The sequence below is a fragment of the Rhodamnia argentea genome, chromosome 6 (assembly GCF_020921035.1).
Source record: "Rhodamnia argentea isolate NSW1041297 chromosome 6, ASM2092103v1, whole genome shotgun sequence".
Lineage (NCBI taxonomy): Eukaryota > Viridiplantae > Streptophyta > Magnoliopsida > Myrtales > Myrtaceae > Rhodamnia > Rhodamnia argentea.
Genome location: NC_063155.1, coordinates 26,844,991 through 26,869,353, shown reverse-complemented (window position 1 = coordinate 26,869,353; position 24,363 = coordinate 26,844,991). Strand labels below are relative to the sequence as shown.

The 24,363-nt window shown below is 41.9% G+C and overlaps 5 protein-coding genes and 1 long non-coding RNA gene across 13 annotated transcripts; 2 read left to right on the top strand and 4 right to left on the bottom strand.

The window, feature by feature from the left end:
• Positions 1–563: 563 nt before the first annotated feature.
• Positions 564–3,537, bottom strand: LOC115755278 (peroxidase 11-like). Its single transcript, XM_030694596.2, has 4 exons — positions 3,227–3,537; positions 2,612–2,803; positions 2,270–2,435; positions 564–1,401 (listed from the first exon to the last, which is right to left on the bottom strand). Exons 1-4 carry the CDS (start codon positions 3,464–3,466, stop codon positions 962–964), a joined length of 1,038 nt encoding a protein of 345 aa, XP_030550456.1. The 5' UTR covers positions 3,467–3,537; the 3' UTR covers positions 564–961.
• Positions 3,538–5,316: 1,779 nt separating this feature from the next.
• On the bottom strand, positions 5,317–7,679 carry LOC115755312. 4 transcript variants are annotated; one of them, XM_030694657.2, is made up of 2 exons: positions 7,574–7,679; positions 5,317–6,532 (listed from the first exon to the last, which is right to left on the bottom strand). In XM_030694657.2, exon 2 carries the CDS (start codon positions 6,504–6,506, stop codon positions 5,691–5,693), a length of 816 nt encoding a protein of 271 aa, XP_030550517.1. In that variant the 5' UTR covers positions 6,507–6,532; positions 7,574–7,679; the 3' UTR covers positions 5,317–5,690. The 4 variants fall into 4 exon arrangements, 3 of the variants coding, with proteins under 3 accessions (XP_030550517.1, XP_030550526.1, XP_048137546.1); XM_030694666.2 differs by having other exon boundaries at positions 5,317–6,512; positions 7,572–7,660; XM_048281589.1 differs by lacking the exon at positions 7,574–7,679 and adding an exon at positions 7,254–7,521.
• An 890-nt stretch (positions 7,680–8,569) lies between these two features.
• LOC115755295 (ASC1-like protein) lies at positions 8,570–14,268 on the bottom strand. Of its 3 annotated transcripts, none has more exons than XM_030694635.2 (7): positions 13,890–14,268; positions 12,910–13,136; positions 12,651–12,806; positions 12,129–12,314; positions 10,892–11,076; positions 9,701–9,743; positions 8,570–8,922 (listed from the first exon to the last, which is right to left on the bottom strand). In XM_030694635.2, the coding sequence occupies exons 1-6, from the start codon at positions 14,025–14,027 to the stop codon at positions 9,712–9,714; spliced, it is 924 nt and encodes a 307-aa protein (XP_030550495.1). In that variant the 5' UTR covers positions 14,028–14,268; the 3' UTR covers positions 8,570–8,922; positions 9,701–9,711. The 3 variants fall into 3 exon arrangements, with proteins under 3 accessions (XP_030550495.1, XP_030550504.1, XP_030550488.1); XM_030694644.2 differs by having other exon boundaries at positions 8,570–8,926; positions 9,709–9,743; XM_030694628.2 differs by lacking the exon at positions 8,570–8,922 and adding an exon at positions 8,938–9,127.
• LOC125315682 lies at positions 11,589–11,940 on the top strand. Its single transcript, XR_007198971.1, has 2 exons — positions 11,589–11,721; positions 11,756–11,940. It is a non-coding gene; the product is annotated as an uncharacterized LOC125315682 (long non-coding RNA).
• A 2,092-nt stretch (positions 14,269–16,360) lies between the features above and the next one.
• Positions 16,361–19,405, bottom strand: LOC115726650 (laccase-14-like). Of its 3 annotated transcripts, XR_007198736.1 has the most exons (8): positions 19,185–19,405; positions 18,849–19,000; positions 18,470–18,711; positions 18,247–18,372; positions 17,461–18,052; positions 16,992–17,347; positions 16,523–16,749; positions 16,361–16,412 (listed from the first exon to the last, which is right to left on the bottom strand). XR_007198736.1 is itself a non-coding variant. In XM_030656619.2 (7 exons), exons 1-7 carry the CDS (start codon positions 19,290–19,292, stop codon positions 16,610–16,612), a joined length of 1,716 nt encoding a protein of 571 aa, XP_030512479.1. In that variant the 5' UTR covers positions 19,293–19,405; the 3' UTR covers positions 16,424–16,609. The 3 variants fall into 3 exon arrangements, 2 of the variants coding, with proteins under 2 accessions (XP_030512479.1, XP_048136715.1); XM_030656619.2 differs by lacking the exon at positions 16,361–16,412 and having other exon boundaries at positions 16,424–16,749; XM_048280758.1 differs by lacking the exon at positions 16,361–16,412 and having other exon boundaries at positions 16,424–16,749; positions 18,849–19,068; positions 19,185–19,304.
• A 2,951-nt stretch (positions 19,406–22,356) lies between these two features.
• Positions 22,357–23,224, top strand: LOC115726657 (serotonin N-acetyltransferase 2, chloroplastic). The gene has a single exon (XM_030656632.2). It carries the CDS (start codon positions 22,395–22,397, stop codon positions 22,995–22,997), a length of 603 nt encoding a protein of 200 aa, XP_030512492.1. The 5' UTR covers positions 22,357–22,394; the 3' UTR covers positions 22,998–23,224.
• Positions 23,225–24,363: the final 1,139 nt, after the last annotated feature.

Below are 24,363 nucleotides of genomic sequence, written 5' to 3'. Positions count from 1 at the left end.
TCAATAATTTCGTTATTAATTGAAAAGCCAACATTTCAAGTGTTTTTTTTTCCTCCTTTAAAAATAATAAATCTCCACATTGAGGATTTCCTATAGTTAGTGATAAATTTTCTACTTTTGATCTTCTATATTTTGGTATTTAATTCACTTTTTATCTCTTCATATTCAAGAAAATCCGATTAACCGGATTTAGGATTAGAGAATTTAATTAATTGGGATTTAATTTAGAATTAGAGGATTTAATTGTGTCTTGCTAGCAATACCAGAACAACGACGGGCTTTCCTCTGACAGTGGTTGCTTAAATACATATAATTTGGAAATGCCATAAGAAACGAATTGTCTCAATGTCATTTCCGTGCACGTCGAAACAATGGAAAAGAAAGAGTATTTCTTACATGGCCCGCCCTGCCCCCACTTTGTCAACTGTCTTGCGTCCGATAAATTGCATACCAATGAACAAAAGCAACAAGAGAACAACTTGAGCAAAGAATTTAAAAATCCGAGAATCAAAATATTCTTCATTAATTTAACAAACATCCGGAAAAAAAAAAAAAAAAAAACAACAACAACAACCGTTAACGACAATTAATCTTGTCAACGAAATTTCCGGACACTTTCCCGTGGGAGTCATCTGATTTGGACAACCGGGTCGTCTACCAACCAAATCACCGACCGAGCAATGATATTCCTCCACGAAATGATTCACGAACAACCTCAGTCAACAAACTCACGACCTTTTTCTTCGGCAACCCCACATCCAAATATGCTCTTAGCCATGGACCATTCCCTCTAATTTCGATGTGGAACGGTCGAGCGACACTAGACCAACTTTTCGAGAATCAAATCGCAAAACCCAAAAGAGAAGAAGAAACGAAATCCAAGAAAAGTTGTGATTTTTCCCGTGAATTATACATCGACGCAAGTTGCTTTCCATTTCGCTGTTGCATGAAAGTCGATTCCTCAGATCTCTGGAGCCCATGTATTGATGAACCTGCAGTTCTTCCGCACTTCGCCATTGACGGAGCTTTCCGGGTTCGTGATGTTCCCCATCCTCACCATCGACTCCGAGAACTGCTCGAAGAAGGCGATCTGGTCGGCCGCGTACTTCTTCACGATCCCCCTCGTCTGCAGCGCCAGGATGCTCGAGTACATCTCCTGGTCCGAGCTGAGCAGGCCCTCCCCCTGTTGGAGCAGCTGGTAGACGGAGTTGTCGAATAGGTCGGGGGTCACGCGATCCATGGGCGCGATGTTGTTATCCCCTCCCCCTATCGACGGGCAGATCGACCTCAAGTGGCCGAGGTTCGCCTCCGAGGCCGGGCTTTTCCCGGATGTCGCTTCAAAGTCCCCGTAAATCCTAGCCCGGAAATTCGCGCACCGTGCCATCCCGACCGTGTGAGCCCCTATCGATTATATACATCCATCAATTGTTAAAATTACATCACAATTATAAGGGACGTTGCTATTCTTCTTGTGAAAAGTCCACTTAAGGTCCCGAAGTGTCCTTATTTTATCAAATAAGGACATAAAGTGGTTATTATTTCAAAGAAGGACATGAAATGCTAGTCTTGTTTCAAATAAGAGCATGAAGTGGTTATACCTGTTTCAAATAAGGGCTTGATCTCTCCGGCCGGCTAATTATTCAGGCTAGTCAAAAGCATTTTCGGCAAAATAAATTTTTAATTCAATTTTTAGTTAAATTAAATTAAATTAAATTAGAAAAATAAAAACTAAAAATTAAAATTAAATAAAAAAAGACAACACAGGCAGTGGGGACGCCGGGAGGGATGCCTCCCCCCTGCTTTTGCTTTTTTTTTTTTAATATTTAGAAAATAGAAAAAGGGAAAAACAAAGAAATTTTTTTTAAAAAAAAAAGTAAATGACGAAAATACCCCTAACCAGCTGGTGAGAAGTCCTTTTTTGAGATTGATATGGTTACTTCACGCCCTTATTCGAAACCATATCTACGTCAAGCCTTCATTTGAGACAAGTTTTATTTCGGATCCTTATTTGAGAAAATGAGGGCACTTCGAGTTCTTATTTAAAATTTTCCCATTCATTTTTTCGGAATTTGATTTGGATCGTAGAATAAAAATTGGGGGAAAATTAGGCAATTTCAACTGACACGATTAGTCGCATTCAATCACAACATCACCCTGCAGTTTTGAGCTGAAATCTATTATGTAGCTGTCAGCATATTCATCCCGAAGGCGAGAAGTTACCAAAATCATAGTACATGAAAATTTACTAAAGATCTTTTAGTCGATTTACCGGCGAGAGCGACCGTGTCGGTGACGGAGAGGCCTTGGTAGAGGAACTTGGAGATGATGGACGGAAGGCTCTCATCAGCTGTCGGGAGGTTGGCGGCGGCAAGCTCGTAGCTCGCCGTCCTCGAGTCCTTTCTTCCCAAGGGAACGTCCCAGTAAGGTCCACCAACCTAGGCAAAATCCGAGAAATTTACCACGTTACTTATCGCATTAGAACTTAGTCTCCCCGGTATAGATTGGCTAGTAACATGGTAGACTGAATCAATGGTGCTTCGAAGGTCATGATAGATCCGCTCCACGACTAGCGATGGCACAAGGACATGAAAGACGAAGTTCGTGGACATACCAGAAGCGTGGCATCTCTCGCAGCAACAGTGAGTATGTCGGCGCAGGAGACGACTCCGGGGCACTCGGATTCGAGCATGGTCTTGATGCGGTCGATGATCCTGAACCCTCCTAGAGAATTTATGTTGGTGGGAGCTTTCTTCTCTCCTTGGAGGGTGATAGTGTCGTCCAGCAAAACCGACCCGTCGCATCCCTATGTTCGTCCTCTTACTCATTAGTAAAGAAAGAAGGATCCATCCAGCATTTACAGGTTCTAATCCGCTAGTTTAGCCTATGTTTAGCTTAATATAGAAACGCCCATACATTTGAAAATCTCAGATGGGTCGATATTAATGGTGACTCATTATTATATGTTATTCTAACTGTGGCTCCTAGGGTGAGCTCTAGACTTATTGATCATGTCTCACGTGTTCAAATCTTTCTGCTCACCGCACAATTGGCACTTAGAAATTGGGAGCAGCCCTTGTTGAGAATTAACCATTCACGGGGCAGAATCAGAAACATAATTACCAAGATATATAGACACATTCTTCCCCACGAAAATCTAATCTAGATATACCCCGTTGCGTCTTCAAAGTTTGCAAAGATGGCTACCATTGCAGCAATGAAAACGAACCTGAACGAAGCAGTCGTGGAAATGCAACCGAATGATCAACGCGGCGTTGCGAGGATTGGAGAGCACGGCGCATTCCATCTCCTTCCTCACGATCTCGAGCACCGACGGACACGACGACTTGTAGTAATCCAGCGTCAACGGAGGGTCGCCGGCGCGAGATGTTATGGCGAATCCAAACAAGAGAAAGAGAGCCACGAATTGGGAAAATCGGGGCATCGAACGAGGTGATGAAGTCGCCATCGTCTGTAGTGGCCTAGCGCTTCAAGGTGGAGACCTTAGGGGAGGGAGTGGAGGAAGATGGGTGGGACTCTTGAAAGATATATAAGTGAAAAGCATGTGGACTCAGTATCGGTGCGTTGAGTAACTATTTGAGAAAAATGTTTCGAGTCAAGAGAAGATGCAACTAACATTTGGCCCGGTTGGTTGTGACCCAAACCACAGAAGCAAATGCTTGTAAGAAGTTGCTTGTAGCACCAAGCTTTACACGCGTTCGTAGAAAAACCTTGGAAAAATTATTCAAATGTCAAAAACCTTTCGCACTTTTACTAATTTAGTCCTAAATCTTTTAATTTTACTAATCAAGCCATAAATATTTTCACTTCTTGCCAGTTAAGTCCATACGACCAAATTGACCGGAAATCGTTCACGTGAACGCCGGCCATATTATGCATCCACATCAGCGATTTCCGGCAAGAATTGACCGGATGAACTCAATTGACAAATTAAAATATTTAAGACTGAATTGGCAAAAATGCAATGAGTTTATGACTTTTTTTTAAACAATTTTCCTGAAAACCATTCGATATGGATTACATAGGACTGCAAGTCATTTCATAAATCTACCAATAGGTATTGAGATAATCCGATGTGATCTTCGATAAAAACATATAAGAGATGAATAGCAATATGTAAGTAATTTGTGTTTGATGGGTTCTCGTGCAATAGTGGTTGCTCTTTTCGACACTGCCTATCAAAACAAATCAAGGTGACAACTTGAACTAGTGAAGGCCGGAAGGACAACCAACGAATCCATCCCCGTAAATGCCCAGCCAAAAGAAACTCACATCCGACTTTGTCTTAACCAATTCTAGTTGTTTTCGAGCGCAAAAGTAGCTGATGAGGGAAAAATGGGAGGCAGGTGGTCTCAAAAGCATACCAACTTATGACGCCCTAAGAAGCAATATCGCCCGTCAACATTGTCCGTGACCGATTGAAGGATTCACGTGTGCAGTTGAGAAACTTGAAGCTGGTCGAATTCCCATATGTTTGTGTGTTCTCCAAGCAATATCAACAGGAGTATTGTTTGACGAACTGATTAAACAAATGGTGGATGCAACACTCATTGTTCATTTTGGCTTGACATAAAGGAAGGCTATCAGATAAATATGGAAGAAACAAGAAACCAGGTAGAGGAATGACTCATGTCTAGATGAACGACCTTTTAGACCATAAAGATTAACATTAACACGACAACAGTCCACAAGATTCATAAGATGAAGGTAAAACACGGAGGCTAAGTTACACAAGAGGTAGAGACAATCTAACACGAATCCATACTCCGCATAGCCAAAGGTTCAATCATCTAATTTCCACCCTTTGAGAGCGAACTTCTTCTTCTTAACATTCCACAAGACTCATATTGACATGAACCTAAATTCAGGTGAAAAAATAAAATCCAAATACTTTGGCCAAAATAAAAAAGAGGAAACTCTAAAGCATACTCAAATCTAATTTACAGTCGCCTCTGGCAAAGCCCAGCTTCACATTTCAAAGGCCATGTGCAAGACAAGTGGATATAATCTTAACCCATCCTAATGGACTAATAGCAATTTAAAGAAACGTGAAGCCTAAATACTGTATTGGGCGACATAGACTTTGCATGTTTTTGCATTGTGGTTGATTCTGTTTACCGTGTCAGTAATAGAATGAATATGAACCCTCACATTATGTTCCCAATGAAAATTATGAACCCCAAATGATCAAGAATAGATTACATGAGACAGATGTCCTTTACCAAGAGATATTGCATGAGAAACCCCATCCTTCTGAGATTAAAAAAAACCAAAACCCGTTCCAACAGACAGCAAAAGTTAACAGATTCAACTTTCATACATCTGTTGAAGGAAAGATGACTCATTCAAATTATAAAAGTGTAGGAAGAGTTTCCTGCTAAGAGGCATCCTCTAGCATAAAGTCTAAACCTGTAGTATTACCCCTTCTAACTTCTGTAGGCCTTCCAAGAAAGAATCAAAACTTGACAACAGTAAAAAATTAAAGCACTTGACACAACAGTCCAATGTCAAAGACAATTAACATTACAACTGTACTTTTTTGGAAGAGAAGAGAGAGGAACCAGCCTACCAGAGTAGACCTTTTTGTCGTTTTTGTTGCTCGTGTTTGGTTGTCGCATGGATTTTCCTTTCCTCCTTTTAGATCTCTACTTCAATTTTATAGTGAGAAGGTGTCAGGTATACAATTCAGGATCAAATGACTGGTTTTTGTAAAGAGTAGCCCTTGATAGCTGCTCCCCTCCATCGCAATTTAAGCGGAACCTAAAGTGAGGCAACACATTCCTCTGCAGGATAGATTTTATCATGGCTACGACAGAGCCATCAAATTCAGGCCATGAAACACAGAGCGCCCCTCTGATATTCATCATCTCACATCGTCCCAACAGAGCAGCAGCCAAGCCATCTATCATACTTCCTGATGGAAAATAGTCTAAGCCCTTTAGCAAAGATGAATCTCCAGAAACAGTATCTGCACCACTTCTTTCACGTGATGTCTCCAGCTTGAAAGCGAAGGTTTCATCTGGGGAGAGCCTCCCTCTGAAGTTCTGGCTCTGGATTGAAGCAAAAATTAGAACCCTCTCAGCAACAATACATTGACCGATCAACATCTTTGCAATGAGGTGACATCTTTCTGCAGCTACAGGACACTGAACAGTGACCAGTAGTATCGAATTATCAGCAGCATCATTGATAGCATAGATGTTGCAGGACTTATCTCCACGAGAAGGTTCAACTGAGATGCCAGACAAGGCAATCTCGGGGAGGATGAGAGTGCCAATTAGATTTTTAGAAGGTACTTGGTCGAAGATGAAGAGAGATGGAGAAGATAAGGCAACAATCAGGAGAGATGGGCGAAGAGGTCCATCATGTTTAGGATTTGAGAACACGAAGAAAGGAGTAGGAATAGGTGGCGATGGGGATATAAAGTTGTTGAGGTCTTCCTGGAAAAACCTTGATGGTGGAGGTATCTCAGTGAGTACATCTTCCATGGCTATCGCAGCCCACGTTGCGCACCCTGAACAATTACCACAAAATCACATTCTCAAGTCTCATCCCAATTTGCGGTTCTCTAAAGAAAGAGAAGAAGACCACAACAAAATGTCGGGCCATAGTCACCATACCAAACACCACATTTACAATATCAGAGTTCCTACACCTACATCCTGAGTCCATATGTGTGATTATGTTTGACTTAAACATTCATTCTTAACCTAAGGACCATACAATGTAGATGTCGTCAATCAATCAATTCAATACTTACCAATGCCCATGATTGTGGTGTCACAATCCACAAAAAAAAAATCACAAAACTTCAAATAGCATCAAATATCATTGTGCGTGAATCATGCAATATCCATGGTTGCAACTCGCCAGTCATTTATGTAAAGAAAGCAAGTACTTATTCTAACACAACACAGTAGGAGACGGTAGCATCTATTCCTACATGATATAGAGCAAAATATGAGGGACTTCTACAGCAATTCAAGTCGTACGGAAGTAGGTAGAATCGTCGGGAGCAACATCATCATTGGCCAATGAACGAATCATACTGTGGGAGAGAAACCGTGTGATGCATCATGCATCCAAGAAAAACTAAAACCTTTTTTTTTTTTTTAATCCTCTTTGCCTACTTAACTATGGGTAAAATGCATATATGTTATAAATGACATCTGCACTTGAACAACTGTTAACCATAGAAGACGAATTACAGAGGACGAGAGGAACACCGAAGGGACCGATTAACTCGAAGAGTCCTCGCTCGTTCACACTTCCCTAACGTCAAGGCAGACCAGAAGAACTAGATCTATTCAAACGAAAGCCGCCGCAGTCAACAGCTTCAGCGAAAGCAGGCAAATGCAGGGTCGACTCAAAATGAAACATACACAGTAGGAGGAAGCAAATTTGCGATGTGTGAGCTAAACCAAAATTCGAACAAAACCACCACCAGCCGAAACTAGTCTACCATGGAAGCATCGCCCAAGCTATAAGCAATTACGCAGGAAACGAAGAACAACAAAAGAGAAGTCACTTGCTAGAGAGAGAGAGAGAGAGGTACCTCCTCCGGTTGAATAAAGCAAGCAGGGTCAGTGGGAGCGAGCAAGAGAGGATTCGAGACGAAGCAAATCGCAAAAGATGTGATCCCAAAGCCCAACTTTTCTTCTCGCTCACGAAAACCGAAAAAACACAATCTTTCTCTTCCGTCATGGGCCGGGTAAAGCCCATAGAAATTTCGTATTCGATTGACCCGGACCCGGCCCAACTCGCCCCCCCTTAACAGTTCTTCCTCTAATTCATGTCTCTGCGTTGTCTCGTGGGCCGCCTATACTGAGAGGCGAAAGTTAGGCAAGCGAATGGGATTAGACACCCTAATAGTCCTAGCTGTAGACATTATATTCGTGTTTGACTTAGGCCCAATGCGGACACATCACAATTTTGAAAGTTGATCACAAATATGTACTTGTGCGCATTGACACGCCTGATGTACTAATGTATATAATTGAAATCTGTCTAAATGTGTCACAAACAAATTAAAAACATCGATCTGCATGCGAGATTTGTCACTCATATACAAATTAACATAATCAGGCTTGACAAGAACATGCTTGATTACGTGTTGATGCATCGGAGATAGATCACGCGAGTAGGTCTTGTAAAACCCTATTGAGACCACGACATAAGTTGCGAAGATATTATGTTTCGGATTCATTGAGTGAAGATTTCACGTTGGATGCTTTGGAGAAATTTTGCCGCTCCCCGTTTGCGCATAGATTATGTTACCGAGGCTGCTCCATGCCCGACCTGACCTGACCCGCACAGGGGCAATGACTTTTTAAGCAAAGGCATTTACCCTCCCATGGCCCGAACCCGAAGATCCATATGCAGAAATTTTTCCGAGCAGCCTTGTGCGGAAATTTTGATCTATCCAGGGACCGTCCAACGATCATCTCTAAAAGAGATAATCAAAAAGTACAAAACCCAAAGCTCAGAGAGAGAGAGAGAGAGAGAGAGAGATTCTTCAGGGAACATCTCAGCCTAGATTCCGTACAAGGTCTCAAATAAACGAACAGCTTGGTAAATTGTATCAACAAGAGCTCTTTTCTTTTTCTTTTGCTGGAATTGCACCAACAAGAATTCATTTCCTCAAGAATCCACTTTATTCAAATGATATACAGGTGAGAGAATTGCGTCCAAGTCAAGAATCAAGTTTTGGTTAGAAGAGAGAAGTGGCCAAGAATCAAGCTCTCTGGTGGACAATTCGAATAAATCTTCTAAAAAAATGCTTCCGATCCAGGCCTAAAAGAATTCGCACATCCCTTCGGGTCGCAAAAAATCAACTTTACGGAGAGGCGCTTGGTATCAGCAAATGAACATGTCGAGTAAATAAACTAGGCCGCTGTTTCCCATCTGTGAAACAAGAAAATCATTAGCCACAGTTCCTGAATAACGGGTAAACATAAAGCCCTGAAACAATTAAAAAATTCTAGCAACAGACCGAGCCATTAATGTACAAGGACCCCCAGAAGGGGAACTGTACATTTCAAAGAACCAATCATCCCATGTGATGTTACATAGAATTTCGAAATAGAAATCGTTTGAGCTCATTATGTACCTGAATTTAGCAGCAACTTAACATGTAGAAACCCCTTCATAAATCTGAAATCCGAGACTAGTATGTTCTGTTGAATATTTCGTTGGGGACTTACTTTTAAGAAGTTATATAATGCTGACATTTTTGTAATTTTGAACTCAGATGTATCTAACCAACCAAACATAAGATAGGATGGTAAATGTTTATATCCTGTCTCTTTTATCCATGATTTCTCAAACAATGCACGTGACATAAGAAATGTGGAGATTTCTTCAGCTATTTTATCCTATCCTCCAGTAGCCATATCCTATAACCAAATGCAGCTAATTTCTATGGCATTCGGTGGCCAAAAAGAGAGAAGAGAGTCTACGGCATTCCCACCCACATTAGAGCTTAACACTTCTGTAAAGAAAATCCAGTTGTCCCAAATGATAAACCAAGTTGTTGCAGTAACTCTAGTCTACAGTTGTCTACAACCTTGAAATTTATGACCATTTCATATACAACTTCATAATGTTTATGTGATTTAAACTTGCACACAAAGCATCCAAATGGCTCTTGCAGTGATCTTCTTTGGATGCTGTGGCAGCTTACCTGTTACTTGATCAATCTTCATGCCCATCTTCATCTTCAGAATCTGCAAAGAATGAAAGCTTTTGAGAGAGGCAGCATAAGCTCCTACGCCTTTTGTAAACCACAAAGATACATAGGCTATGCAAATAATGGTTCCTTAAAACTCCTAAAACACCCTGCAGTGAAATTAAGGAAAACGACCCACCATCGCGTCTACAGTATTTCCACAAATTGTAATTGTGTCAACTTCTGCTTGGTTCTTTACTAGTTCCAAATCAGCTAACAGTAACCAAAGACAAGGAAAAAGAAAAGGAAATCTAATGAAGTTTCTGTTGAGTGCATCAACAAGGGAGTGGCAATGGGTTGAAACCACCAAAGCGGATCTCTGAGGAAGGTTTCCTGATAAACAAGACCCTTACAGTGTATAAATCAATTATGACAACTGGTTAAAAGATGGAAATCTACACAATGTGCCATAAGGATGTTATAGGTCAGTGGCTGCCCCAAAATCCTGCATGGACTACTGAATATGCGATTAACGCGATCTTTTGAGAAACGCAAACTTTTCCTATTGTAAGTAATTTTGGCTTGGGAATTTGCTAGATATGCTTTCTGTGCCTTTTACCCTGAGAAAACTTCAGATTTATTTTTTCTCAAAAGAAAACTTTTAGCATGGAAAACACAAAATGACTATGCTTTTTGAAGATCAAAATTAACATAGAAAAGCCCATTCTTTAATGTCTTCCAATTCCCCATGCTCTCTTATCATTTCGTGCACTCTGATATCATAATTACGATTCTCATGCATTGAATGACGACAAAGTTTTCCATAAAACTGCCTTTGCAGATCACGGCTTCCATTTCAAACTCTATCCACACTGATTATTAGTTTTCCATCAGATTGGTAAGTTTGTCATTGTAAGTGGATGAATTAAATGAAATAGAAAATGAAACAAGGGGTACTGTGGAGATATATCTCCAGAGAGAGACTTTGGGATGCTATTCCTGAAAAGTTCACGGCTGAGATGATATTGTAAAGCAGGTTATTCTCTTTCTTCCATCAGGAGGCATTTTTAATATTAGACCAAGGAAGACTAAAAGTCATGAAAGTCATGAAACAGAAGGGAAAAAAAATCAGGAGTTCCACCGAGGGAATGATAATACGGCATATTCTCTATTGAAATTGTTAAAAAGGCCCATGCTTCGACTCACCAGATCTGACATCATCAGTGACCTGCCCTCTGGCTTGAATTTGCTTCACAAGCATCCGGAATATCAAGACCCACCAATAGACATGAAGAACAAGCAAGCAAAGCAGAAGACTATTAAACACATAATAATAAATTGGGCCATCCACTTGGTGCTTGTTCTTATCCAATGTCAACAGAACCTCATAGCTGGGATTTACAAATGAAAACAAAAAGTCAGATATTAACTCCCGCACAGGAGGCAGCAGCATATCAAAAGGCAGTCTTGTGGATGGCTAAAAGCTTATAATTGATTATACCTAGGAAAGCTAAATTCTACGCTAAACAGTGATGGTTTTCCACCATGATGCATGTCGATACCATCTAAAAATGCCAAAGACTCACAGAGATTAGCACAATTACCATGAAGCAGCCTTTATTTTCTTTGTTATACAAAAAAAGGACACGGAGCCATTGCCTCGATTTGATAAAATGCAAACAGATTTTGAAGTTTGGACCATGCAGCAATGGCGTGGAGCTATCTTCTAAGGAAAGATGGCAAGTATATGGTGGGAGTCAGGACCATGACAATTTTCAAGAAGGAAGATACGGAAAGCTTTGCACTTTAAGAATGCACAAAGTTGCTACCTTTTAGGAGAAACTAGAAATAGCATAACAAGCAACTTCAGCGGGGATTAAAGTCAGGTGGTTGAGTCATCATGTGCAATAAGTTTCATTGTCAGCATGTCCCATCATGTGCCTACGTGCCTCCCCCCTTATCCTGTAGTCTCTGAAGGATTTTGAACTATGAATTATTCTTCTGATAGAAAAGCTCATTGCCCCAAGTAAATGCACGTAGCTCTTAGCTTGTCATTCTTGTACAAGTTAGGAATATAGTCATTCAATTAGAGTTGCTGATTATTCTGTTGAGTCAAATAACAGGCGCGTGTTTTTTTCTAGCAAGTATGAGTGCAGCTTTACAACAGGACTTACATCGGCACTGACTGATTATTTCTGTTTGGCTTATAAAATTTTCTCAACAGGGAAGGATATGTATCAATTAAAACTACAGAACTTCAAAACCAAACCTGAAAACAATCAACCATACTAACATGATCACTCTATAGGTGACTAATCCAATTTGTTACTTATGTCTCAGATTCAAAAGACTCATGAATTGCGGATATGGAAAATGATGGGAACGCTAAGATCTTGCAAAAGATAAAGCAAACCAATGAGCATGCTAGGTGATAAATGTTTACCTAGTACTCCAAATGATCCAGAATGGGTAATAAATAAGACGCAAAATGATCCAAGACAAAACAAAGAGTATAAATGCACCACTGGCAATCATCTCTGCTCCACTGTACTTGGACATCTTCCCTATTTCCAGAAAAATATCACTGGCATCATGAAGAGCTAATACAACTGAACCCACTCGGGCAAACCTGCATAGGATAAATTTGGAGAAAAAGAGAGAACTATCATATGACATCTTAATTTGAATAAAGCGTAGAGCCAATGATGAAATAACTTTCTTATAGAATGAACCAAGAAGCATGCTATCTATCACAGGTGCCTAATGCATTAATGCATCTAAAGAACTAAGAAAGAAAAATTTTAGAAAGAAACTATGAAGTGTTATCCTGAAGCAAGAACACGCCTTGCTATGCACGGGAACCCAATGCATCTAAATTACCAAATAAGATAAGCCTTCTGCTACTCTGTGTCTGCCAATTTACACAAATTAACAAGTGAACTCTCCATCATATCTTAAAACATACCTACATATGTAAGATAGGACAATTAGAATTACAGTCGCGACATGATGACTCATTGACACTCCAAAGTCGGATCTTCGTGTTTCCCAGAAAACCAAAGCAACTATGGAGTATGTGTAAAATCCAGCAGCATACATGTACAACCCCTTCAATTTCAATCTGAAATTTCAAAAAGAAAGGTCATTAAGCCAATAAGCATACTTTCTGGAGGAAAACAGGATTAAACCCATTAGCATTTCAGTATGGCACACATGGAACTCACTTAATCTTCTGGTCAGGCCAAACCTGATCTCCCGGTCCTACCCAAAAGTATCTAGTATTAGTGAACCAAGGTTCATCATACGTTACATATAGAGCCAGAAGCTCAGCTGAAAGAAAGTAAACACATTTCCATGCTGACTCCTTGAATTTTCGTAGCTTCTTCCTGCTGTCCGACTCTATATCCATCATTTGCTTCCCCTTCCCCAAAATCAACCATCTACCAACTGCCTGTAGCATAATCAATTTTTCAGATGAAGCGCAGAGATTTAGAAAGCAGGCTAACTTATCAAAGTTCAGAAAATAAGGCTATAATACCATTGAGGGCAGCAGTTAATAGCATTTTCTGTATGTAAAATGCTTGAAAAAAAAACAATTCAGTAGACCGGCCGATGTACTCATTATTCATTTACCAACTAATGCCGAATTCCTCCAACACCCCAAAACCCTCTCTACAAACCGCTAAAAAGCAAACTTGATTCTCCAATAATGGTTCAGCTTGCACGACCAAAGTAAATATCCGCAATCACATGAATTTAATCCCCACCCGGGAGCCATGAAACGGGAATGCCAGAGCAAGTGTATGTTCGTTGCAAGAGGAAAAGACCACAGCCTCTGAAGTGAACCCAGCATCCCAACAAAAAGTGAACTCCTAAAATTCAGCCTCTTAAGCCAGTCAACGCCCAAGTCAGAACACGGCAAGGACAAGATGTAGCGATCGATCATCGCAAAAAGCAATCTCTGCGTGGCATAAGCGCATGTAACACATCCGTTGATGTTATCCAATGCTCCTCCACTCGACGCATAACTATTATATCGCACAGAGAGCTCGACCCTGTTATGCCCCCGCTCGAACCATCCCCAACACCCCACGACAAAGCGAGGCCGAGCAATGGCATTAATCTAGCAGACCTGAATTCAACCACACGAATCCACTGAGCAACGGACGCGGGAGGTGTGGCGCAAGAAAAGAAAAAATCTTACCTCGAAGATGAATCTGTCGAGGAAGAATCTGACGAAGGGGAAGAAGAGAGCGAAGAAGGGGAGGGCGGCGAAATCGCCATAGTCGGGATACGACTCTCGCTCCCAATCAGCGCGCCTCATCTCCTCAATGTACGCCATGCCCGATTCAATTCGAAAAAAAAAAATCCAGTCCTTCGTCAGTGGGTCCACTCGGATAACGAATTACGACGCAGAGGCAATGAGTCCCGGCGACGCTGATGGTGATGACGCCGGTGATGACGGCGACGGTGATGCTTTCTCTCTCAGGGCGCGTGGCGTTGAAATCTGAGAACTTGGAAAGGGACGGGTTTCGGTCAAACGATCAGAGAAAGACAGTGGTGGATCCTCGACGGTCGAGAAGTGGAGGTGGGAATCATTATCTTAATCGGGTTCAAGAGAAATTACCCCCGAATCGCAGCGATTATCTCGAAACTGCCACTGCTTCGGAGCCGAAACTACGCGACGAGATCGATGACCCGCCATAACGAACGATCACTTGCGCTGACCCGTCCCAGTCGCGCGGGGGGCCAGCGTCGAGGCCCACGCGCGGGCACGTGACCTAGGCCGAGATTCGCGCGACGTGGCCGAGCTCGAGCCCGCTGGCTCTCGAGTCGGAACTTGGGAGAAGGTCGCGACGGTTGGGCTAGCATGTTGCACTTTATATGCACCTCACTTCTCTTCTCTTTTCGAATTGACAAACAAGCTGACGAGTGCTCGACTAACTTTGACGGCCGCGGCCTGAAAATTCCTCATCGAATTTCATCGATCGCACGCAAGTTGCTTTGGTCCATTTGGTAATGCAAAAAGTCTTTGCAATTTTTATTTAAGTGACCTCTTTTCATTTTTTTTTTCATTTCGATGAAATTTTATTGTTTTTACGAATCAAACATGTTTTCAAAATTAAGAAACCAGCGAAAATGATTTAGAAAACATATTTTTTTTCACTTCTTTTAAATTTGTATTTGACAATATCTTCACTAAACTTAACTTTATCATTTAATTTTTTTTTTTTTTTGCTGAAACAGTCATTCCATTCCGGCAATCCATCAAAGCAGTCCAAACGTTTGCAAGGAGAAACTATGAGCCTCTCGTTAAGATGATGAACTAAGGAAGAATCCACTAACGCTATATTTTTAACTTTAAGACGGGAAATTATTAAAAGGAAAAGAATTTGCGGTTCCTATTTGATGAAAAACTCATTTTGCAAGCTCATGAGCAACCACGTTACTAGTTCTAATGATTCACTTCGAACTCTATCCTAGGTTGTTTCTAATTACGAAATGAGAGCCTAAGACGAAAGGATGAATGCGCCAAGGGCAAATGCCATTTTGTTGAATAGCATCAATTAACATCATGCAATCACTTTTAAAGACCGCTTCGCGGATGCCGAGGAATTGAGTAACTTCGGATAAAAGAAGAAAAGTTGTATCTTCCGCTTCCATCGGCGAGCCCTATCTTCCTTATCTGGGCCATGCTTGGACAACAGAACCTCTATCCCATCGTGCAATAATATCTATTGCCCCCTTTTTTTATCCTTTCACGAACCATCTACATTAAACTTTAAGTCTTGGTTTGATGGAGAAATCCAAGAGTTGGTCCTTACCTCGATAAAATTTGGTTCATAGCTTAACTCAACTTTATTCTCCTTCCTAAACATATTCAAATATTCCATTAAACATTTTAAGCGAATAAAAGTAATTAATAGGACTATTTTGGACTTGATAGATCAACTAGTTAATTTCAATAAGTTGAATTTGGCATATATTCTCTCAATCTCTCCTGCCTTGAAACTTGAAATTATCTTATATTTGTGGGGAAAAACTAATTAAAAATGAATATCGTGAAAACTATTTGTTTACATAAATACCCGGATAGACTGTCTTATATTAATTTTAAGAAATAATGAATCGGTGTGAATAATAGGAGTAAAGTAAGAAAATTATGAAATAATGGATCTTTATTACATAAAGCATACTTAACTTGGAATAGACTGTCTTAATGTTTCGATTTTCTAGGTTAGATTCTCCAACTGCTTTCTCTTGTTTAGTCCGCCATAGCCACTGCTAAAACTATTGACAACCACGAGCTCCAGCAGACGGGTTTGGCCACCCACGAGCGAACGGATTTCTGAGGGCGAGACGAGCTCCACCGTGGCCATATCCGCTGAATCCATGACAGTCACCGGCGCCGAAGGAGGCGATGAGCTTCCCCCGTCTATTTCATCACAAGCTGAATGATAGTAGGAGAGAGAGCTCAAGTACTAACGGTGAAGCAGAATGATTGGCAGCCATTAATAACCCTGAAAACGACTTTGAGCAGTTTTTACTCTCCATGACAAAAAAAATTAACTCGTCATCTTGCATTTCAAACAAGCGAGTGTTGTTCTTTCAAGAAGAAAATACATGCCGCTGTTTTTTGTTTTTGTTTTTGTTTGATCATTTGATAATCGTCACAGATCTCTTGTCATCGTCAATAAGAGTAATACGTCTACCCCCACAAGGTATTCTGTACATGGAAAGACGCAGATGCATCCGCTTCAAGGGCCTCATTTGAATGTGTTCAAATGCATATGCTTCCAGCTATAACAGCATGACTCCCAGCTAACTATGAAGCACCCGATTCAAGTGAAATCGACTGCATACGTGTCTCGCTAAGCACCGATCATCAAATCGATGTTAGAAAAAAGAGAGAGGCCGATTGATCTATGATCCCGGGCAAGGGGGCATGCCCGGGGGCATGTCGCGCATGCTCGTTTCCTTCGTAGGACCATTCGAGACGATGAAAGCCATGGCCATTCCCCAGCCCGCATGGCGTTCCAGATGACAGTGCATGAACCAGACTCCTAAGAAATAAGCCGAATAAGTTAGCTCGTACATGAAAACTGAATGGTAAAAAGAGAATCTTATCCAACTCGATATATTCAAAGCAAGTATCACATTGATGTACGTTTATATACTTTTCGCTTTCCTATGCTTCCGCGTGTTCATAAACTAGTTCATGTTCCTAAAAACCACAACTTGATGATATAATAGTGTCTATTGATTAGTGCATAAGCACTGTTGTCGTTTTGATGGGTGAACGTACCAGGATTATCGGCTTTGAATCTTATGGTTGCCCATCCATTTTTCGGAATTGCGACGGTGTTGATTTTGGGTGGACGGGGCAAATTGTATGTTGGTATGCTCGTGTTCGGAGAGAAATTCCCGCGTCCAAAGCCGATCAAGTAAAAGCTATAACCGTGTAGGTGCATCGGGTGGTTCTCCGCTGCCGGAATATTAGTCCCCTGGAAGGTTATTTCGACCTCTGAACCGTATTCGATCGGCTCCACCACTGTTCTTCCCACCACGGGATACGTCACATTATCACCTACGTCTCCCGTGAAGTTGAAATAACGTGGAGGCTGATCTGGAAAATCTGTATAGTAGATCCCCGGTAGCTTCCTGCAAATTAATTGCATAAGTTCAAACGCACGGTATGTATCTTGCCGAGAAGATGACTCTGCTAAATAAGCTATTGGAATCCAAGGTGCTCGGGTTCAAAGGCATTAAAATACCGGTAGTACGCCTGTAGAATGTCGATGTTTGGAGCCGTCCAGCTTATGTTATTTAAGCTCGCCGAGTGCCTGTTACCATTTGGCCCTTCACAAGTGTCGCCCTCAGCGCATTCGACATTGTTCACAGAGACCGTGAGGTACAAGCGTTTCGTGATGTTCAGCGGGACCTTAATAGGATGCTTGTCATCGGCCAGACTCTTCAAAAGCCGCATGAAGCTCTCGGCAGAATCCCTATCTGTTGAGCCTGGAAGGGTGATAGAATTAGGATATTTTCGTGGTTCGTAGCCTCCATTGTAATGGAGTATCGCCGAGGGCGTAGTCGTATCAGATGGAGCTTGAGTGTCCGCAAAAGGACTGCCGAGCATGTAATAGCGACCCGGTTCTTGGTCTGTCATGACTAAAACATCCATGGTTTGTCCCGGAGCTATCATTATGTAGCTGGTGGTCACTTGATCTAAGTAAGCTCCATCCATCCCGACGAGGGTAAGGGCGTGGTCGGCTATGCCGAAGAACATCTCTTCGTTCATAATAGCGCTGATGATCCGTAGAAGGTAAGTCTTATTAGGATCAACCGTCATCCGGTAGGTAGATTCTGCATCGTAATAGTGTCAAAAGAGTCGAGTAAGGTCCTGCCTATTTATCGAAACTGTGATTGACGTTAGGTAGGCTAGTGTTTCGCTTATATCGTGTGGTTGGAGCTTTTATTGCCGTTTGAAGATGACATAGACAACATCAACTGTAACGAATGGAACATGTGAACGAACTTAGTACTGAACAAATTAATACCTTTGGAGCAGTGATAAAAGTCACCGGGTTGGCCATTGATGGTGTAGGCAACCGATGTGTCCACGTCTCCGCCGGTCCTCGTTGCATTAATGACCATCTCGGTGAGGTTCTTTTCATACCATTCGCCTGCCCAAAACCGGCATGGAATTGTGCTCTGCTTTAGTTTGTGTACACATTAACCTTTAAAGTGATGGTCGAATCGTGTACGCAGGCCTGGCCTCACCGAGTATGATGGTTCGCTCCGCGTCGTGTTTATACGGGTGCTCATTTCCAGGTTTAGGGTAAATAATGAGAGCGCCGTGCACGGATGCTCTAGCCCAGTCGCTATGCGCATGCCACCAGAGCGTCCCTTCTTCTCTATCAAGCACGACCGTCTGAGTGAAGTTTTGCTTGGGTTGGATGGGGCACTGCGTCACGTACTCTGGGCCATCGTGCCATGGATTGCACATCTGCCTCGCGCCGTGCCTGGGCGTGCGATGCTATTCAATCTTGCCTTTTTGTTTGGTTCGAAAACAAAACTCATGCGCCCAATAGACTATATACATCTCGTTTTCTGGTCTCTATGATTAAAAAAGAAGAGCAAAGAAGAAAAGAGACTTTACCAGTGAATTGTGACGCCGTAATTTCCGTTGTTCACCACAGTAACGACGACAGTATCTCCTTGGTGCGCCCAAACCGTCGGACCCGGGAAGCTTCCATTGGCCACTAGAATGCTTTTGTTCTCACATAACCTCTCAAACTGGGTCTCTTGCAGCTGCATCGTGCATCACGATTCAGGTCGTTTCGAGCATGTAAGTATCGTGGTCACAGTTGATGGGCAAGCTTGTGATGACGATGGTCAGAACGTCATAACAACAAAGAAAAGGCCAGAAAAAAGAAGAGCGATTCCCAAAACGACAGCGTCAAATCTGCACAGATGGTAGATGATGTTCACTCACCACGAGCGTGTAGGTGTGGACGTCGCCTTGGGCCATGCAAAGAAGAAGGCCGAAAGTGAAGAGAAACCCTAAGAACACAGGCCAAGAGCATCCCTCACAAGCTCCCATTTTTTCCGAACACAGAGCACGACAGAAAGGAAAACTCTTTTTCTGCTTGATTTCTCTGTCTTAGTGATCCTCGACGCTGCACAGAATGGGCGCAATTTATAGAGGGGAGTGTTCACGTCTAGTATCATTAAAATCAGGACATCTTCACGGATTTATCCAAAAGGCGGCGACGACCCCCGCGGCGAAATCTCGAACGCCCGTACGAAGAAACAGAGCATCCAAACAAGAAAACCTCAATATGATCGATGGCAGAAATGGTACGAAAAGAGCAGCAGCAGCAGAAGAAGAGGGCCGGGGGCGAATCAATTGACGAAGTGGCCTATCTGGAGAAGGATAGAGATTTCCCAACTGCGAGAACGTGCGAGCATGGGGAGAGAAGGTGGAGAGAGGGAGGGGGGGAAGGGCGTGGGAGAGGAGGAAAGGAAGTCGAAGTGGCGGCGGCGCCTCTCCGACTTCCTTCTTTGGCTTTCTTTTCCTGCTTCGCCGGGAACCGAAGAAAGAAGAACGAGGAGGAAAAGAGAGGTGTTGCGTTGCGGGGAGAGGGAGTGGGTAAGAGAGAAAGAGAGTGGCTGGCGCGCTTTGACTTCAAGTCAACGGGAAACAGTGAGAGGTTGAGAGAAGAGCGGGACAAGTGCGGGACCCACCGTCCTTTAATTATCGTCTTTTTGTTTCTTCTGCCCAGGACTTGCCATTCTAATGATATATTTTTACTTTTTTGGTTAGTTCTAATCATATTCACTTAATATGAATACTGAATATCTGCCCGTACCCATGTGGAAAGTACCCATGAGAAACATGGGACCTCAAAAAAATAATAATAATAAAAAGTGCCAATCTTTACCTGAAAAAAACATGATTACTTTGGTTTGTTGCTTATTCACATTGCAATGTTAATATTTGCAGTTGGCTTATCGGCCGATGATTTCATTTGAATTGAATGTCACGTATCTCTGTTCGAGTCACGGCGCCACTCATTCAGAGCAAACGGTTGCGATTGTACCATTCCCAGACATCAATCAAGTACATATAAAAGGATCGATTCTTGTTTTGCCTATCAATTAGAGAAATCGATGTGCGCAATTCCGAGGCGCCGACGGGAAAGGTGGCCCGAGCGCAACTCAATTAGGGTAAATATATTAGGGAGGAAATGTGGGAAATGAATAAAAGCATAAATAAGGATAAACAAAATGAAGACACATCAGCCCTTGAACTTGAAGGTGCTAATCTCAATTTCTTAATGGGATAAATTGAAGATATTAATTATTTGCTGCCTAAATTGAGAGTACCCTAATTTTTCATGATCACCCGGAATAACATACACAACAAACAAGAGAGAACGTGCTAGCTCTATTTTCGACTTGTATTGCTCTTTTTGGATCATTTGGTAACTTACGGGGAAAATTATCACGAGAGTCTTTAAATTATTGTAATTGTGCCAATTGACTATTTAACTTTTTTAATTGCGCCAATTGAGTTCTAAACCTTTCACATTTTGTCAACTGAGTTCATCCACATAATTTTGATCAAAAAGTAATGACATGAATGCTGACCGTCCTATGTCGTGCAGTCTATGTTGAGTTGATTTTTTTTTTTTTACATTTTATTTGAATATTGTATTAGTTTTCTTTTCTTGTTCCTTTTTTAAATTCTTTTTATTATAAACGGCAAGCAAGAGGCCACCGACGACCGCCGCAGGCCACTAGGCGAGGCCTGCAAGCTCTCACTTGACTCTAAGCTGTGGCTGCGAGCTCTCCCCCAATGGCTTGTGAGGGCTTGGTCGTCTATTTGAGCTAGGGTTGTAAGCCCTCGCCTAGAGGCCCACAGCCTTCTATCGGCCCTCATCAATACAAAAAAAATTAATAAAACTTTTAAAAAATAAAAAAATTTACGCCGTCGGCCGTGCTACGTAAGACGACCGGTGAATAAATACCAAACACTAAGGAAATGATAATCATATTAATTTTGTAACAAAAGCTTTATTCCAAATTAATTCAATGCACACCTCCAGTAATAAAATCTACAGAATTGCAAAATGTCACATTCAAAATACATAAGATTAAAAATCATAAAATGTACACAATAATTTAAGGCTTGATTTTTTTAAGGTTCCGTTTATTTAAAATGATTTAGAAAAGATTTTTCTAATTTTTGTCATTTATGTCTCTTAGAAAAAGAAGTAATAGAAAATACACACATTATTAGGAAAAAAAATATATTTAGGCATGAGATGTTGTTAATAATGAAAGAATTTTTTAATGACTCATTTTTGTAAGCAACAACAATAATTATTCGAATTGTTAGTCTTTTACCAAACAAATGGAGCCTGAATTATATTCTTTATATTTATATTTGCACTTTGATATCATTGCAATTGACTCTTTGAAATGGTTTCCAATTTCCACATAGGAGAATTAACAAAAAAGTCATAAACCTATTACAATCGTGTCAAATTAATTTTAAATATTTTTCTATCAATTCAATCTCAAACATTTACATTTGTGCCAATTCAATCCATTTGATCGGCCGGTGCTAACGTGACATTACCAGCCCCGACGTGGCCAATTTTTAATAATTTTCCAAATTTATTTATTTATTTTTATTTTCTTTCTCTTCCTTTTTTTGTCTTCCTTCTTCTCCAACCAACCACCGAGCTCAATGACTGGGCAAAGGCGGGGATCGGTGGGCGAGGTCACGCCTCGCTAGATTGGGCAAGGTCAAGCCTTGCATGGGCAGTTGGCTGGAGGAAGAAGGGAGAAAAAAGAAAGAAAGAAAAAGAGAAAATAAAAAATAAAAAAATAATAATTTAATTTAATTTAATTTGAAAAATATTAAAGTGTTATTAAAAGTTGGCCATATTAGCGTTAGTCGGTTAAAATATTTAGGATTGAATTGGCATAATTATAATAGATTTTTGATTTTTTTTTTGATAATTTTCCACGGTGCAGATGTTGGCTCCTGTAATAGAAAAGATGGAAAGACACTGCACGACTATCCTTGTCTCAACAAGAAAATATTGTAATGTCAGCCACACATATCTCACAAAAATCACAACGTCACAACACTCTCCAACTTCTTCCCACATCCAACTCTCCCTCTCAAAAGATGCTCCTGCGTAGCACCACCTGCATCCCTCTCCCCACCTCCCTCCACCTCCCCACCACCACCACATCCCGCCACCAACCCCAATCCATCTCCATATCCGCCTCGTCCTCCTCCTCATCATCGGCCAGCTTCCCCGCCACTGCCCTCTCCATCTCCGACGCGGAGCTCGAGTCCCGGGGCTTCTCCCTCCACCGCGACACCACGTCCCTCAGCCTGGACCAGCTCAATGCGGTGTTCGTGGCCGTTGGCTTCCCGCGGCGCGACCTGGGTAAGATCAGGGTGGCGCTGGAGCACACGGACGCCCTGGTGTGGGTGCAGCACCAGAGGACAGAGAAGCCGGTGGCCTTCGCGAGGGCGACCGGCGACGGCGTGTTCAACGCCATTATATGGGACGTGGTGGTGGATCCCTCGTTCCAGGGGATTGGGCTAGGGAAGGCCGTCATGGAGAGGCTGGTCGGCGACCTGTTGGCCAAAGGGATCAACAACATCGCGCTGTATTCGGAGCCCCGCGTGCTCGGGTTCTACCGGCCACTGGGCTTCGTTGCGGATCCGGATGGGATCCGAGGGATGGTGTACTCGCGGAAGCAGAAGAAAAAAAGATAGTCTTCAGGATCAAAAGGGAAAGTGATTGATACCAAAATCATTCACAGCAAACAGTTCGAGAATGACTTCGTTTTTGCACATGTTACGGTTTATTTAGTTTAGGACCGTTGTTTTCCTTTGGTTTTTTTTTTTTCCTCCGAGGAACCGTAACTGACCGGGCTCAGGTAGTTACGTCCTTCCTCAAGCATGATGAAACAACATATTCCTTGAAATTGGTTTTAAGTGAACTTTATTGTTGCTCGCGGCTAACCGGACCTAATTCAAAAATTCAAGAAGTATCGAACTTGCTTCCCGGTCCATTTCAAGAGTTTTTTTTTTTTTACAATCGTCCTGGGCCGATGGCGGGAAGTGCACAAGATCATAGAACTGAGATATAAAGGATCACTTGGTGAAAGTATCCGAGTATACGAACTCCAGTTATTCTAAAAATGCTGAAGTATGTTGTATAACTCTGGCGTTTCAGCAGAGAAAGACAGCAACTAAGGACTCGAATGATCTACTTTCAGGAGAAGAGGCTACTCTAAAAAAAAAGAGGACTCGTTCAGATTTGCATGGTCTAGAGTTTGACCAGTACAGAACAAGAGGTAACTGGTGGATGAAGAAAGACCAATCCTGGCGTGGAGACTCAGCAAGATAAAGTGCCAATCCACCGAGGCAGGTTACAGGCAAAGAAAACCAAATGTGCAAATCATGTGAATAGATTCAATCACTGAACCCTTAAAGAAGTTTTGGTTGCCTTGTACCGACAACTCAAGAACCTGGACTAGTTGCACAACCATGCGCATAGCGCTATGAAGACAGAGGTGTCCGAACCGACAAACTCACTACAGTGCAAACAACAGGAAATGCTGCAATTTCTTCAAGGAAAAAAAAAAGAATGAGGAAGTATGTCAATCGAACTTTTCCTAGCGATATGTAACAGCATGAGAGGGTTTGCTGGCAAGGCTATTATTCAGCATAATCGGCAAAACTTCATCAGAAACTCAAAATCTCAGTTTCTCACAAGCTTTTCTCTGTTGGATGCATGAAAAGAGCGTCCATAGTCCATGGGCTATCTGAACACAAGGCTTGGTTTCAACACAGCCTACTGCTTCCCAGGAAGCACAGGAATGCTGTTCGGATCTTGTTCCCGCATGGCTCCATTCGAATATCTACACATAATCAAATCAGAAAAAGAATTACTTCCTTGCACCATTATGGCCGAATTTGAAGTGTCAATCAGAAAAGCAAGAAAAGGGTGAGGGGCTTCATTATTTTGACACAAGTCATGTATGCCATCAAAAGATGAGGTCGAACCCAATTACTGGGCCTTTCTGATTTTTTAACGAAAGCATGTTTCAGACGTTGCTTAAATCAACCCTTTCCT